This window comes from Nipponia nippon, unplaced genomic scaffold (genome assembly GCF_047370975.1).
Source record: "Nipponia nippon isolate SJK-2023a ecotype South Korea unplaced genomic scaffold, ASM4737097v1 scaffold_18, whole genome shotgun sequence".
Taxonomy (NCBI): domain Eukaryota; kingdom Metazoa; phylum Chordata; class Aves; order Pelecaniformes; family Threskiornithidae; genus Nipponia; species Nipponia nippon.
In genome coordinates, this window is record NW_028262334.1 from 3,541,340 (window position 1) to 3,558,073 (window position 16,734).

At 42.4% G+C, this 16,734-nt stretch overlaps 1 protein-coding gene across 2 annotated transcripts; it reads left to right on the plus strand.

Annotated features, from left to right (window-relative positions):
* The first annotated feature begins 301 nt into the window (after positions 1-301).
* Positions 302-15,741, plus strand: ANAPC5 (anaphase promoting complex subunit 5). Of its 2 annotated transcripts, XM_009472778.2 has the most exons (17): positions 302-618; positions 719-798; positions 1,639-1,748; positions 2,144-2,339; positions 3,579-3,645; positions 5,440-5,541; positions 6,714-6,904; positions 7,846-7,927; positions 8,685-8,774; positions 9,722-9,903; positions 10,384-10,519; positions 10,745-10,819; positions 11,610-11,731; positions 12,884-12,991; positions 13,518-13,665; positions 14,848-15,010; positions 15,415-15,741. In XM_009472778.2, exons 1-17 carry the CDS (start codon positions 415-417, stop codon positions 15,627-15,629), a joined length of 2,271 nt encoding a protein of 756 aa, XP_009471053.2. In that variant the 5' UTR covers positions 302-414; the 3' UTR covers positions 15,630-15,741. The 2 variants fall into 2 exon arrangements, with proteins under 2 accessions (XP_009471053.2, XP_087610894.1); XM_087754768.1 differs by lacking the exons at positions 302-618; positions 719-798 and adding an exon at positions 831-990.
* The last annotated feature ends 993 nt before the right edge of the window (positions 15,742-16,734 follow it).

Below are 16,734 nucleotides of genomic sequence, written 5' to 3' on the forward strand. Positions count from 1 at the left end.
GGAGGCCCGGGTCAATGGAGGAGACGTGAGCAGCTGCTGGGCTGTGGGTGACAACGGCCTGTGGCCAACCCACGCGGACGCTGGCCGTAGCTCGCCACAGTCCGCAGCCTGGCTGAACGCCTGCGGCGCGGCGGCAGCTCGGAGGAGTCCCCGGGCGATGCCCGGCCGCCCTGCGCGGCTCCCCCCGCCGCTCGCCCGCTTCCCTCCCGGCGGCACCGCGCGGATCCTTCTCTCCCCGGAACGTCTCCTCTTGGGCTCGGGCCGCCAGCCGGCCCCGCGGTGGCGGCGCACAGCTCCGCCTCGGATTGGCCGCGGCGCGACCCGCGTGATGGCGACGGCGGCGGCGATTGGCCGGCGGGCGAGACTGGTTTCCCGGGCCACGGGGCGGGCGGCCGGTGGCGGGCCGGTGCCGCCATGGCGAGCGTGCACGAGAGCCTCTACTTCAACCCGATGATGACGAACGGCGTGGTGCATGCCAACATCTTCGGCATCAAGGACTGGGTCACCCCCTACAAGATGGCGCTGATGGTGCTCCTGAGCGAGCTGGGCCGCGCCGGCGCGCAGCTCGGCCTGCTGGAGCGGCGGCGGCTCAACCGGCTGCTGCTGCCGCTGCTGCAGGTCAGGGACGGGCCTGGGCCCGGCCCTCAGGGGGAGGGAGGGCGACCCCAAGGGCCTGCTTGCGTTGTGACCTGTCGCGACGTGTCCCTCTCCTCCCCAGGGCCCTGACATGCCGCTGTCGCGACTGCGCAAGGCCATCGAGGAGTCCTGCCCGCACCTGGCCAGCTCCGTGCACATCAGGTGGGCGCCGGGGCCGCGCCTCCCCTCCCCTCCCCGCCCGCCTTCAGGAAGCCCTTAAACCGGGTCCCTGCCATCGGGGGGATTGCTGCTGAGAGCCGGGCACCGGCCCCCGCCGCCGCCCGTAGCGGAGGGAGGCACGAAGCCGTTGCGAGCCAGGCTTCCCTGCCGCTGGAGGCTACGGAACTGCTCGCCGTGGGTGGTTTATTCCTTCCCTCTTGTAGTTCCTGCGTGTTGTGTTGGAAACGTGAAAACACTGCCGCTACAATTAATAATTCTGTGAAAGTTGATAAAGCTGTTACGTGTGCTCTGTATTATCTATATCTACTCTGATATCTCTTAAGAAGTGCTCTGAGAGGTGTAAGTGTATAGTTAAAATACATTTGGAGCAAAAATGCACTTCTACAGTTTTCTTAGTTCTTATAAATAAGTTCTGACAGGCACACAAACCAAACATCGAAGCCATCTCTTTTAAAGTTTCTGTGATGCAGAAGATCTGTTTTGACATTAGCTAACTCGCTTAACAGCAACAGTTTTAACAATCAGTCTATTTTGGGTTCCTAAGTGTTTTGTTAGAAGAATAACAATCTTTTTCTAATTGTTCCCTTTATTAAAAGAACTGTTTAAAAAGGGGAAAAAAAACCAACTGGTTATTATTTGGCTTATTATTAATATTTAATATGTTTTGATTTGGCTTATGCATATAAAAACCTTCTTAGCCTAATGAATTAGCTACCACTTGGTTCTGTTTGTGTTTACTCATCTATACCTGAAATAGAAGAATATTTTATTTGATACATATTATTAACACCCTAAAAAATGTGGTTGTCTTTCTCTGTTTAGGTTAAAACTTATGGCAGAAGGAGAACTGAAAGATATGGAACAATTTTTTGATGACCTTTCAGATTCATTTACAGGAACAGAGCCAGAAGTCCATAAAACAAGTGTAGTAGGTAATTAATTGTTATCCATAAGCTACATTTGATGTGATATCAATCATTGATGTAATTCGCTCAGGGTACAGCTTTGTTTTTCTTTTTGGGGAGGTGTAAAGATGGCATAATATGATTTTATTCTTGCTCAGATGTTTTATATTAACCAATAATTTTGCATATTGTGCAGTTCTTACTGATCTTAATTTTTCTGTGATCAGATAGTCTGTGAGATTTGCCACTCACTTAATACCAGATTTACACCCTGCAAAACTGAGTTTTATCAATTGGTAGGCTGAGACACTTAAGCAAAATTAAATAATGCAATTTAATCTTCTGGTTATTATGATTTCTAGTCTTCTCTCTGAAGCAGCAACCTTACAGACAGTTGTCATAACAGATGTTTTCCTTTGCAGGTCTGTTTCTCCGCCATATGATCTTGGCATACAATAAGCTTTCTTTTAGTCAGGTCTATAAACTTTACACCGCACTTCAGCAGTACTTCCAAAATGATGAGAAGAAGAATGGAATTGATGAGAGTGATATGGAACTGACAAATACAGAGGAAGTGGAGGGGAAAATGGAGAAAGAAGAACTTGATGTACCTTTAAGGTGATACATTAATATTACAGTCTTTCCCACTTCTTAAGAGAATTAGCCTTACTTCAGGTTACCTCTGTACACATCAGAGTAAACTGAAGCTTTGTCCCGCCCAAGATGCTACTCCTGTTAAACATTCCAAACTCCACAAATGCTCCTCTAGGCCCTGTGCATGTCCTGTCACTAGCGCTTTCAGCTGCGATATTGAGATGTAGCGTACTGTAGTCCTGGGTTTTTTAAAGCCTCACGCACGCTGGCGGAGCTGGGTGGCCTCTCCGTTTCCTTGGTGCCACCATGTGGTAACACTTGTAAATGGCAACGGTTCTGCTCCGTGTCTCATAGAAGATGGCGGTACCCCGTTCTCATGCTCCCTTAGGGAATCGCAAGCTGAAGGCCAGATGCTGCCCACAGTTCCCTTCTGTACAGCCCGCTGCTGACTGGCTTCTCTGGTTGTGCTAGTGTGTGACGTGATAAAGCTGTTGGAGATGTCACTTCTGCTTCCAGCAAGGAAGATTGCTCACTAAGGAAAAGTTAAGCTTAATGTTTTTGGTTTCCCTTCTCGCCCTTCTCCAAATAAAAGAACTCATGTCTATTTACATCAAAAATGAGAAGCAAATATTGAGACCTTTCACCTGCTAAAGAGGTGCTCCACTGTAAGAATAATCCTAAAAGCATTTTGTGTATCCATATATTTAAAATGTACTTTCTAAACTGTCTTTATATAAACTTGTGCTTGCGCATGCTCTGCTACAGCATGAGTCAGGGAACAGCTTTTGGGGTCTGGCTGTGTGCTGTAGTTGCTGTCTTTCCATGGAATAAACTTCTGTCTGCTCTTGCAGAACAGCTGTTTTCTGGAGTGATGTATGTGGCCAAAGTGCCAGTTCATTTCATTGTGACTGTCTTCAGAAGAAAGGAAAAACAGAGCAAAGCCATTTGAATATGTCAACCCCAGATCTCCTATCTGCTGTTTTTCTTTGGGTTTTCACGTGTATTTAGAGTAACATTCATATTGACCATGGTCTCTGCAGGTTGAAGATTACAGCTAAACTGTGTGAAATCATTTGGATTGCTAGCTTTGATGTAGTAGATTTTATTCTTTATTAAGTTTTCTCCTTTTAGTTTCTTTTCATGCTGTTGAGCTCTAATATCTCATAAAACTTTATAAAGCAGAGGTGTGGAGTGTCTGATAAAACATATTTCCTTGTATTCTATTTCATTGCCCTTGTTTCTAACCAGAGTGCTTCTTATCAGGGAAGAAGAGATATCTTGCAGTGGGCCTCTTTCCCAGAAACAAGCAGAGTATTTTCTTTCTCAGCAGGTATGTTAATTCTGAATAAAGCTGAGTAAATGATCCATAACGTTAATTTCACCTTCAATTTTATCCACAGTGTCAGACATGATGTTTTCTTAGATCTGTTAAAGATTTGTTGATGTCTTACATGTAGTTGCTCAGTATGACCACGTGGGGCTGAAAGTGTTTTATCTAGACATGTACACCATATGATGATATTTGATTCTGAGAAGGTCACTTCCGTTCTGACTACTTGCCTCAGATTTGATGTCTGCTAAATGTGCCGTTTTGTTGATTATTCCAGCTGGTAAATACAAAATGGAGCAGAAATACACATGGGCACAAATGTCAGTAAATGCGCTGCATGCTTATAATAGCTTGCTAAAAAAATAAAATACGTATAATACGTGATGTTTCATATACATTTTAAAAGGTCAGAGTAACTTCTCAGTCCCATTAGGATCTTTACTGTTAGGGGTTGTTGAATCCAGTAGCTTGATTGTGGCAAGGCTCCTGCAACTCCATGACCCCCAGTGCAACCAGTGGTGAGGCTGGGCATGCTGTCTGTTATCCTGTTCCCCTCTGGTTGATGAGGGTGAAGGTCCATGAGTGTGAAGTACATACACATGTACGCTCTTGTGTGCGCTTGCGCTCTCTCTCTTGATTCTACCAGTAACTGGGCTTATACTCTCAGTTTATCAAGTAACTGGCCCCTGGATTGTCTCATCTCCAGCAGAAAGACACGACACACATACAAATGCATCTCGCAGTTAACCCAAAGGCCCCACAGTCTCTCCATCGGTTGGCTTGGGACCTCCTGGTTGGCCTGGACTTCTTCCAGTTGTCTTGTTCAGAGAAACATATCTGGCCCAGTCTTGTGGCTGTTTCAATACTTGGCTCTCAAGCTGCTTATCCTACTTTCTGCCTCGTCCGGCTTGATGTTCACCAGCGGTCACCCACTGACACGCACACTCTCACTTGCTCGGGTTGCTGGCACCACAGACACACGGGCCTCTGTGACCTGTGGTCCCCACTCCCGTTGCTGGCACCGCAGGCACACCGACCCCTGTGATCTAGCTCCAGTTGCTGGCACTTCAGCCTCCCTACACGCGTGCACAATAGGGAACCCCTTATCCAGGAGCAGAGTTAGAAATAGGGTTTAATGACAAGACAAGACAGGCTGCAGTGACCTGGTGCAAGGTGTGGATTTTAACTGCAGCGATGTTCTGTTATGCTGTGGTTTTTAGCAGGTGTGATTTATGTGGAGTATCTGTTACCGGTGTGTATACATTTTTTTTTTTCCTCCTAATTAGAGTATTAGGGAGGAATCGGGATGTTTAGGAGGGTTCTGAAATTTGAAGTCTTTTTATTATTCAGTGCTCAGTAATGCTTATTCTAGTAACTAGATTATTGTATTTTTTTTATTAATTGATCTACTTGCTGAAGCAAACTATGGATTTATTTTTATTTAGTTTCCTGATTTTTTTTGTGAGAAGATACATGTAATTCCAGCGAGCGATCCATTGTATTAGTTCTTCAAAGAGAAACTTAAACAGAATTCTTTAAGTACCTTTAAACAGCCCTTTAAATCAGCTTTTGTTTTACTTGGTCTCTCTGATCTCTGGAAAGTGAATGCTATAATATTGTGTAGAGTAAAACTGCCACTGATGTTTCAGTGTCATAGTAGACAGAGCTGTTACAAAATCTTCTTTAATGTTCTCTCCAAGCAGATAACAAACTGACAAGCATGTATCAAAATATATTTGTAACCCTCCAGTTTGAGTTACGTATCTTACTTCTACTTTTCAATTTTTATTCCAGGCTTCTTTATTGAAGAATGATGAAACAAAGGCTCTTACTCCAGCGTCTTTACAAAAGGAATTGAACAACTTGTTAAAATTTAATCCAGACTTTGCTGAAGCAGTAAGTATCTTTTTCTTCATCCGAAATGGTTGTACAGGGATTTCTTATCTCTAGGATGGGATTATTTGGGAGTAATTTATTCTATATTGAAATATAAGCAGATGATAAAAATGTGAGCAAGTTGCATGTAAATGTTTAGTAATTCAGACTGAAACCTCTGAAGGTACAGAAACCTTAATTAAGCAAAGTACTTAACCACATGTCTAGCTTTATGCACAGATATAATCCTCTTAATTTTGGTGGGACTATGGGAGTGCATTCTTGTTGAACTGAACCTAAAACTTATTTCTTTTTACATATGTTTTCCTAAGAAATTTCAGGCCTCATACTCCCATAGTTTAAAAATCAGTATTAAGTGCGATATCTGTTGATTTTGCTTACTGATGTTCGCTTTACTTCTGGTGCTTAATAGCAATTTATACTGAAAGCAATAGACAACTCACACTGAGAGCTGGTTCCAGACCTGTGCTGAGAGCATTTGCCTTGTTCCTTGACAACTTATTCTTGAGCAAGTTTCATGAGTTTTCCAGTCAACTCTTTCCTGCCTTATTTTCTAGCTCTTCCTCCCAGCAGCCCTGGGCTGAGGCAGACAGGATTTTCCTTGCTCCCATTTGGAGACATATCCCTGAAAAGGGCTGCCGTAGCAGGGGCTGGACTTCACAACTCCAGAAGTCCTCTCCAGTGTTCTGTTTGTCGGCACGAAGGGTTATCCTGCCCGGGTCTCGATGCCAAGAAGAAAATACATTTGCTTTCTGTCTGCATGGCATTTGGAAGCAGTGCTCAGGCTTCTGAGTATCTTCCTGAGTGCAGACACAGTGGGAGTCATGCCTCCATTCCCATTCTCACTTAGCACATAAATACAGGGATTCTACTTATGTAGAGGTCTTGGACTGAGTGGGGTAATTCTGACAGCCAGATCTTGGCCTATGGGACACCATTTGGAAGATCCTGTTAGGGAAAACAACCAATTTTACCTAAGATTTACAGAAATTCTGCACAGGTAGTATGAGTATCACTGCAACTTCTGATCAAGCACTTTCCTGGCCATGTGGTGTTTCAGGGTTGCACTTGTTAGGCAACCTTTCTCAGTGAGAAGATACATAGTAGTTATTAAAAAAAAAATTGTTTTAATAGTTCTGTATAGTTAAAGCTGATTTTGCTTCAATTTTTAGCATTATTTAAGCTACTTAAATAGTCTCAGAGTGCAAGATGTCTTCAGTTCAACACACAGCCTCCTTCATTATTTTGACCGTTTAATTCTCACTGGAGCAGAAAGCAAAAGCAATGGGGATGAAGGTTACGGTCGGAGTCTGAGATACGCTGCTCTGAATCTAGCTGCACTGCACTGTCGGTTTGGCCATTAGTAAGTTAATATATTGTACTGCACAACTAAAATTCATCTTGTTGCATCTCATAAGTGCTGATAGATAGACCTTTTGTTCATTCTGAAAATCTGTTCAGGAGCAGAAGGGGCTTTCTCTAATGTGATAACAGCTGTAGTTGGGTTGGAATTTTCTTGGAATCTTGACTTGTTTTGGTTTGTTTTTATTTTGACATTTATTTGGTTTCCATAATAACTGAGCCTTCTACAGTAGGCTAAGAGTTGACATTTATCTGTGTCCAGCTGCAACTGTTTCCTAGGTTTTTAAGTTCTCAATTGCTACATTTCCATGACCTCAGAAAGGTCAGTGGACATGAATGCCTCTTTTCAGCTATATTCTCAAGAAATTGTGGTTGGTTTTCTGTTAACATTCAAATCAATATAGAGCTGATGAACTGGAAAAAGAATAATTAAAAAAAAAAAAAGCCATCTGAGCTTTTTTAATTTTAAAATGCCATAGGGGTGGGTGTTACTTTATTGATAAAGCTGGCTTACCCATCTGCATGTATGGTTTGCATTTATTGACTGCTGCCTGGATGCATCATGTAAAAGGGCTGGTGATGGGAAGGACATCTGCAAAATTGAGAGCAACAACTCTTTCTACACAGGCAGATACTTAATGTTGCCCCTGTTCAAGCAATAACCTGGCACGTTGGCATGTACAGGCTTTGCAAGCCCGCTTAGGGGTTACAGCTGCATTTTTGTAGTGGATTGCAGATGCCGTCTTGCTTATTATCCTCAAGACCAGAATATATTGCTGAAGTGCTAGGAGAAAAATACAGGCTTTCTCAGCAGTCTGTTAGATCAGGGTTATCTTCTGAGTGCGATATACATAATTTAGATCAATATTCCTCTGTATCGTAATGCTGTATTTTAAGCACTGTGGGAATACTAATATGCTCTCCCTTTTTGTTTGCGGATAGCCAACAGGCTGAACTTGCACTTCAGGAAGCCATCCGAATCGCACAGGAGTCTAATGACCATGTTTGCTTGCAGCACTGCCTGGTAAGATAACTGTGTTGAAATGGAGGTTAAGTCACCTTTGTCGGTGTTATCTGAGCCTTTGCTCAAGTGAACCATTGCAGAACTATTCTTGCAGTAGTACCTCATCAAATGCATCGGTAATTTAAATGTGACTGTCCAACAGTGGGGTGACCTTGCTTCTGGTAGATGGGTCACCCAGAGCAACAAACTGTAGGGAGATGGTGGGATGGTGGTGTTGCAACTCAGGATTACTTTCTTAAACAGGAGTTGTGATCCCAGAGTACTAAGATCTCAGCAGTAAGCTCGAAGTTTAGTCTTACATGTTTTAAAGAGACAAAGTATTTCATAAACTTCCTCCTTACCGTCTGTAAGCTAGTAATCAGCCTTCTCTTGAGCAAACAAAAAGGAGGAGGGAAAGAGTTAGATTTCTCTGTATTTTGTTCTGTAATTAACATTATTGTTATAATGAATTGGCATCAATGGTATCAAACTCCTGAGAGACTGCTTTCCACAGTTAACTGTATAATGGGGGTTCTGTGCATTACTCTGAACCTCCAGCGTTGACTGCTGTCAAGCCAGTGTCCCAGCCTCACTGCACTTGTGATATATATTTTGCTGTGCAGCATTTAATAGAAGCTTCCTTAGTATCTATTAATTTTGAAGAGTGGTTTGTATTTCCAGTGAGTTTTTGTGCATTCTGTGCAAAGAGTAAGAAACGTTAACAGTGCTGCAGCCATTAGCTATTTGCAATGAGATTTTAACTTCTTTTCCTTGCTAGAGCTGGTTGTACATCTTGGAGCAGAAGATATTCGATAGCTGTGTTCTGCTGGAGCACTCTGTAAACAAATCTTTACATTTTGGTTTGCCGGTGAGTCCATTTCATTTATCCTTAACTTTATTCCAGGACAAACACATGTGGTGAGGGGAGCATGCGTGATAGGGTTTTGGGTTTTGTGGTTGCTCTGTTCAAAATATGTAACTGAATTTAAACAAATCTATTTTAACACTCCAAAATCTAGCTGTTTCTATTATCTTTACTCTTCATATTAACAAACCAGAGTTCAGTTGCTTTAATGCCAGTGCATTATTGCAAGGCTCACTGTTTTTCCTTCTGTCTTGTTTATTTTTCTGGCAGAAAAACTCTCTGTGGCTACTAGCCTGGCCCCACGTGCCATTTCAGCCTTAGGCCCATAGCACAATGTGCTGGTGCTCAGGGGAGGTTCTTACGCCTCCACCTCCCCTGAAACTCAGTGCTGATGCCTCTGGCAGGGCTTTGAACGCATGTTTACTTGTATGGCTCTGTCCCAGCTGTGAAATTTTGCAAGGCAACCCTCCCCTTAGATAGTTCTGTGCCCTGAATCTGTTGGCTGTGAATGTTTAGTTCTGTCTTCCCGAAGATCTGCAATCTCTTTGTTAAGAGAATTGTTCTAAAAGGAGCTAAACTGCTGATGTTAGGAGATGAGAGCAGACATGGCTGCTTGGTGGGGAAGGGGAGGGAAGGCTCTGTGTTTTCACAGCTGTTTCATCATTGGAGAAATCCAGGTACAAGTCCTGTCATCCTCTTTAAGACTTCTGTGTGGGGGAGTGGAAATTACCTTTCACATCTAACAAAATGGCATTCACATACGTGTGGGTGTGCATAAGTGGGTATTTAAAGAAATGCCTGGAGCAGTGTTCCTTTGTGCTGAATAACATCACCTCTTTTTCTCTGGGATTTTTTTCTTAGTTTAGAACTCTTGGTCCGGTGTAATTTGCAAGCGTAGTGTACTCTATTGTCTTTCAATGCTGTTCATTTTTTTTTTTTCTGCTTCCCAGTACCTTGCTTCCCTGGGAATACAGTCCTTGGTTCAGCAAAGAGCTTTTGCAGGAAAAGCTGCCAACAAACTAATGGATGCCTTAAAAGATTCTGATCTGTTGCACTGGAAACACAGCTTGTCAGAGCTTATTGATATTAGTATAGCACAGAAGACTGCCATTTGGAGATTATATGGCCACAGGTATTTTGTTTCTTTTGAACTCTTGGGTTAGCTCACTGTACTTGTTAGCACATAATGCATTTTGAGTTATATATATAGGTGTAACAAGTGACTGTGTCTCTCCAGTGCACAAAAATAAAACAATCAGACTGTGATTCAGTACAGGCTGAGTGCAATTATTTCCATTCTCTTGTGTTCCTTTAAAACTCATACTGGAGAAGAGATTGAGTTTCCATTTAGTAGTGGCAAATAGATGATAAGTTGTTCCTGTGCCCCCATTTTCAGCATATCTGTGCTTAGACTGTGCACAGCTTTCGGTATGTAGTGCTTGATGTGCCTGCATAGTCCAGAGTTCCTGGATAGCAGTTGTTTTACAGGTTTTCATTCTCCCCCAGGCCCCCGGCTTACTAGAAAATGTAGACTATTGTCATAACAAGACCATAGACTAAAAATGGTGGTTGTTTGCTGCTTGAAAGCTAAAAGATGTTTCTCTTGCACAAGCACCATGGCACTTCAACAAGCCCAAACATTGCTGAGCATGAACAGTCTGGAGGCTGTGAACGTGGGCGTTCAGCAGAATAACACAGAGTCCTTTGCTGTAGTATTGTGTCACCTGGCTGAGCTACATGCAGAGCAGGTGAGTTTTATGGCTAGTTGCACAAAATGTCATTTGGGTGAGAGGACGTGTGGGTGTTACTGACAGAGAGTGCGAGACTTAACTCATGTTTTGTTCTGCCTTTAATGTCTGCACTGGGGGCAAAGAAAATACAGGGTTTTTGCTTGGCAAGTTCTTCCGATGAAATCGAGGGGAGTGGTACTTGCCCCAGTGTACGTTAACCAGAGTGCTGTTTCTGTGTTACAGGGATACTTTGCAGCTGCTTCTGAAATATTGAAACACCTAAAGGAAAGATTCCCTCCCAACAGTCAGCATGCACAGGTAGAATATTTATAATTTAGCCTGTAAATTATGTAACTATTATACAATAGGATCTGAATTCCATTGCGTCTGAATTCTTTCCTCTGTATGCCTTGGGCTATACGTTTGCTAATTTCGCTTGGCTCATGACCTCACGGGAAGCTGTGTGGCGTAAACTTTTCTACAAAAGCATGAAAAAGATGCCTCTTGTTTTAAGACTGGTGAGACATTTATCTCACCATAGCCTCCTAAGAAAAAGCTGTTTAAATAGAAATGTCGTTGACAGAGGAATATACATCTCCTTCATGAGCACATATAGGAATTAAATGCTCTGCATTGATTCGGAGCTTCAAAGTTCTGTTTAATTAGTGCTACTTATTTTGATATACTACAATCCAGAAATAACCGAGAGAATAGGCCGGTTTTTCTGTGACTCTGGGAAACACATTAACACATGAAGTCTATAAGACAGTATTTACATTGAAGTGTTCAAGATTCCATTAAATATAGTTTGGTCCTTCTCGTTTCGCTACAGGACAAGTCTACTGTTTCAAAGCATTAGTATTGATTTAAAAGAGCTTTTTTACTTAAAATGCAGTCAGATAGGTGAGCTCTGGTATTGAAACATTAATCCAGACCTGAGCATTTCCACTGAGGACAGTAATTGAGTAAACCCAGTAATTGGACAGTGGAGTTAGTTCTGTCTAGACATAAATATCCACAGGGGAAAATAAAAAATAAGTTCTAACTCAGGATTAGAAAATGAGCAAGCACAGCTTTTAAAACTTGTTCCTGGATGTTCTTTGTTTAGCTTTGGATGCTGTTCGATCAGAAAATACAGTTTGAGAGAGCCATGAATGACGGCAGATATCATATAGCAGATTCTCTTGTAGCAGGAATTACAGCACTTAATAGCATTGAAGGCGTATACAGGTAAGAAATCATGAATCTGCGTACTTGCAGGTGTGTCCCATGAAGATAATGAGAAATTTGGCAAAATGATTGCTGGCAGTTACATGTTCTTCCCTTTCCAGAACTAATTACGGTCACGTTGTCTGACCTGTAGTGCTTATTCCGTTAGAGTATGTCCTGCAATAATAATTTCTAGTTGTTTCTCTGGACATTTTAAGAACTGGAATAGCACTGATGAAGTTGGTGTTATTCTAGGTCTGTAGATCTGTTGTGAGAACACAAAATACTTCTTCAAAATCTGCCGTGGTAACTATACTCAAACCTAAGCACAAAGCAGAATTTTATGTTGGGTAGCTAGGGATCTCAGGCCTAGTCTGAGCTTGAGTGTCTTCATCTGTGTCCTGGGTCCCACATCTACAAAATGGAACAATATGATTTTTCTCTCACCTTAATGGGTTCTTGTTTCTAAACAAGAATGTCATGTTAGAAATAGGTAGGGTTAAAACTTGTTATTTGGTGAGTATGAAAAACAACTTATTGTTAAAAGCAATTTCTTGTTGATTTTTCAACAAGGCAAAACACCTAAAAACATAGCCAGTGCCAGTAAGCCGGAAGATCAGTGTTCAAGCTGTGGGACCTGATGCTTGTCCTTCTGGAATTGGACTGTGTGTGATTTCCCTGAGCTTTAAATATTCTACTCAGTGTCTGGGTTCAGGGAGTTTGTACACATCCCCTACTGCTGTGTATTTGCTTTTTATTTCCTTGTTCTTGCTCTTTCCCTATCGCTCCATATCCTTGTTAGCTCAAGCCAATTTTAGCTACTTTATCTCATACCTGTTTTTCTTGCAAATAATGACTTGTCCTTTCTAGCTTGCATGCCTTCCCACTTCTGCTGCCTGTTTGGCCTTTGTTTTTGGCAATCACTGTTTTCTGTGTAGAGCTGGTTTATGCGTTTGATCCTTTCTGCCTGTGAGTTGTCCAGTTGGAGTCAGAGATATCTGTTTTTCCCCCTGCTGGTGTGTATAGTATACGTACACTTTGTCAGCATGCCGTTCTGCAGTTAAAAGAAACAGAGGTCACAAAATAGAGACCTATTTTACTGTGTTCTGAAGAGCAGAGTTGTATCTAGAATATAAAATTACGATCAGTGATGTTTTCTTTCTACCACGGCAGAAAAGCCATTGTATTGAAAGCCCAAAATCAAATGTCAGAGGCGCACAAACTTTTGCAGAAATTGTTGATCCACTGCCAGAAAATCAAGAACACTGAGATGGTGATTAGGTAAGAATGTTTCATTTTCAGAGTATTAAAGCCACTTTGCAGTGATTAGAATCAGCCATTTCAATTTGTCTGTGTTCAGACTTCACTAGTCTTCAGATTACCTACTATGATTTGGAGATTACAAAATAATTTCATTTATTAATCATGGTATGATGGAATCCTCAAAATATTGTGGAATTGAAACCTAGTCATCTTTAATATGTAAACTAAAAGGTAGTAAACTTGTTTTAAAGTTCCATGAAGAGTTACGGAAGAAGGGAACACTGCATCCAAATCAATAGGAAACAGAAACGTATGTGTGTAATTGTACCTTTGTGCTAACCTTCAGAGGAGTTACAGCGTTATTTAATCTTTTGTATGTCGGTGGCATCTCCTCTTAAGGGTGTAATTGAAGTTTATTGTATATGCAATAATGTAATTCATGACAAAATCAATACCATTATGGATGGAATAATTGTTTGATGAAAAATGTCCACTTGTTTCTCAAAAGAAAATGTTTGTAATTCTCTCCCCCTGTTTTGGTTAGCGTACTGCTGTCAATAGCAGAGCTCTACTGGAGATCTTCCTGTCATACCATAGCGCTGCCGGTCCTGCTGCAGGCTCTCGCCCTCTCTCGAGAATATAGTCTACAGTACTTGGCTTCTGAAACTGTGCTGAACTTGGCTTTCTCCCAGGTGCGTCTGATTTGTGTTGTCACAGGGCTGTAGGGCAACGTTTATTCTGGGGATCTGGATACTGTTTTTACTCCTGTGAGATTTAAGAACGCAACCTTGTTGGAATTAAATTATTGATTCTGAAGAAGTATGTTCTAAATGTAAAACCTTTTGAGGAAGTTAATAAAAGTTGAGTTTCATGTGTATCACTAAGATGTGTAGTTACCGCATGTAATTAAGCGGGAAAGCATAAATTGGTCCTGCCTTCGTTTCTTCGGTTATTTCTTTTGCTAGTATTTTGGCTTCCTAGTAGCACAGTTTGGCATGTGTTTGAATTAAAAATAATGCTTGTGTCCTGGTTTCGGCTGGGACAGAGTTAATTTTCTTCCTAGTAGCTGGTTTAGTGCTGTGTTTTGGATTTAGTATGAGAATAATGTTGGTAATGCACTGATGTTTTCCTTGTTGCTAGGTAGTGTTTATACCAGTCAAGGACTTTTCAGCTTCCCATGCTCTGCCAGGTGCACAAGAAGCTGGGAGGGGGCACAGCCAGGACAGCTGATCCAGGCTGGCCCAAGGGCTGTTCCATACCATATGATGTCATGCTCAGTATATAAACTGGGGCGAGTTGGCCGGGGGGGCAGCGATCGCTGCTCGGGGACGGGCTGGGTGTTGGTCGGCGGGTGGTGAGCGGTTGCATCACTTGTTTTTCCTGGGTTTTGTTCCTCTTTTTTTTGTTGTTGTTGTTTTCATTATTATCATCATCATCATTATTATAATTTTATTTTACTTCTACTATTAAACTGTTCTGAACTCACACATTTTCTTACTTTTGTCCTTCTGATTCTCTCCCCATCCCGCCGTGGCGGGGCGTGTGAGCGAGCGGCTGTGCGGTGCTGGGTTGCCAGCTGGGGTTAAACCACGACAGCTTGTAATGGAGTTCAGTTATGTTGTTTATTCTGAGCTGGCAGAGACGTGGTTGTCAGCACTGACTGCAGTGGAGAAGCCATGCCTAATCATTTCAGATAGTAGCTCATTTCTACTAATAAGTTTTGATTTAAAAGAAGATTATGTGGAAAAAATTTACATCCTTGTCTGTAGTGCATTGTGTTATTAGAAACGGATGTGGCTTATGTTGGTCTTCTCTGAAGAAGCTGCTCTTACCAGTGGATTCTAGTATTAGACCAACAAGTATTTCTCTTTCAGCTGATCCTTGGCATTCCTGAACAAGCCCTGAATATTCTGCACATGGCCATAGAACCTGTCTTGGCCCACGGAGCTGTCCTGGACAAAGGCTGTGCCATGTTCTTGGTGGCCAAATGTCAGGTGGCTTCTGCAGCTTCCTACACTCCACAGAAGAAGGCTGAAGGTAGTGTGAAGAGTAACGCTCCTCGCTGAAACTGCGCTCAGAAGTTGAGAAGTGCAAACCAGTGTGTATATTGGAGTCCGGCTACATGACCACTGTTAAAAAAGTTTTCAGTGATAACAGCACAGTGTGTTACCTAGTTATCGGATAGCAGAATTAATTCGGAATTACTTATTCCACAGATGCAGTGTTTATAATGGAATCTTGTTTATCTGCGTACTTTCACAACCGTATTTTGCAGCAAAGGCTGAGTACCAGAAACTAGCTGAAAGACCATGTTGCTAAGACACAAATTGTTTAGAAAAGCGGAGGAATTTGTAATTGGGCTCCTTAGAATGGAGCTGTATTGCTTGGTGTTGTTATTGTGATACTATCTTAAATATGACTGTCCCCCTTTTTTTCCACAGCTTTGGAATCTGCTATCTTGAATCTAAATGAAGCCAAGACTTACTTTGCCAAAGTGGACTGCAAAGAGCAGCTCAGAGACGTTCTCTACTTCCAAGCCCGGCTGTTCCACACCCTAGGCAAGACCCAGGAAAGGAACAAATGTGCCATGTTGTTCCGTCAGTTGCACCAGGAGCTGCCGGCACATGATGTCCCCTTAATCAATGCCTTCAAGTGATGCATTTAAACATGAGATTTGTTTGTTTTCCTGTTTTTTTTACAAATTTCTTTTTATTATATTCAGCCATCCGTGTTTCAGAATAACTGCCAATAAATCATGGTCTTCTATTGAACAATCTTGCGTTTTGTTTGTAATGACTTAAGGGAAAACATAGGTTTCCACCCATTTCACTTTTATTCTGTACTTGAAATTAAGGTTAAGTATTGAATGGGGAAAAAAAGACAAGACTGTCTTGACTGCGTTACAAACACACTGAGGGGAGTAGCACAGTCACGATGAAAGAATATCTGTTCTTGGTAGTGACATTTTCAGAATCAATGCTGGCTTTATGAACGCTGGGGTACAAAAAATTGTGGAAAACGTAGGCGCAGCTCCTTTGTGCTCATTTTAAGTGGTATAGAACGGGGAGTCTCATTTAAAACATGTCCTTGCGTTTAACCTGTCTACAATCGCTGTTTACTCTGTAGAAACAGATGGTGCTGGCAGAAGGGAAAAAAACAGGATTCAATTGGAGAGGTCTAATGGTGCAAAGTCCCGGCATTGTTGTTACGTGTCCTTGTGCGTGCAAAGAGCGGCCGAGGAAAGTAAAGAGTGCTGAACAAGAGCCCCAGCTCAGCTGAAATGTTTTTTTTGTACGTGTTCTCCCATAGGTGCTGCATATAATTTACCTGCTCTGGTTTTACGGGTGAATAAACGAAGACCACACCGAACTCAATATCTGGTATGCTGCCATTGACTTCCAGCAACGAGATCCTCGTTTTGGAAGAAAATTTCATTTCAGATGTAGTGCAGGATTTCAGGGCAGACGGGGTTCCACTTTTGTGAGTGTAAACCTTTTGTGGGTGACCCTTGGGGACGGGGGTGCCTGTCCTTTCACCTTGTGACTGTATAAACCTGAACATCATCAGTGTAAACCCTTGGAGACACCCTGCCAGGAAGCGCTAGATGAAGCTGTGGCATTGTTAGCGACGAGAAAGCAAGACCAGACCTAAACCTGGCTCGGTGGAGCCCTGCCAGGTAAGGCAAAAAGAGAGAAGCTCCAAGATGCGGTTGAAAGGAGGGTAGTCCGGTGCTAGTTTACGTGTCTCGTTAATTAGTGTTG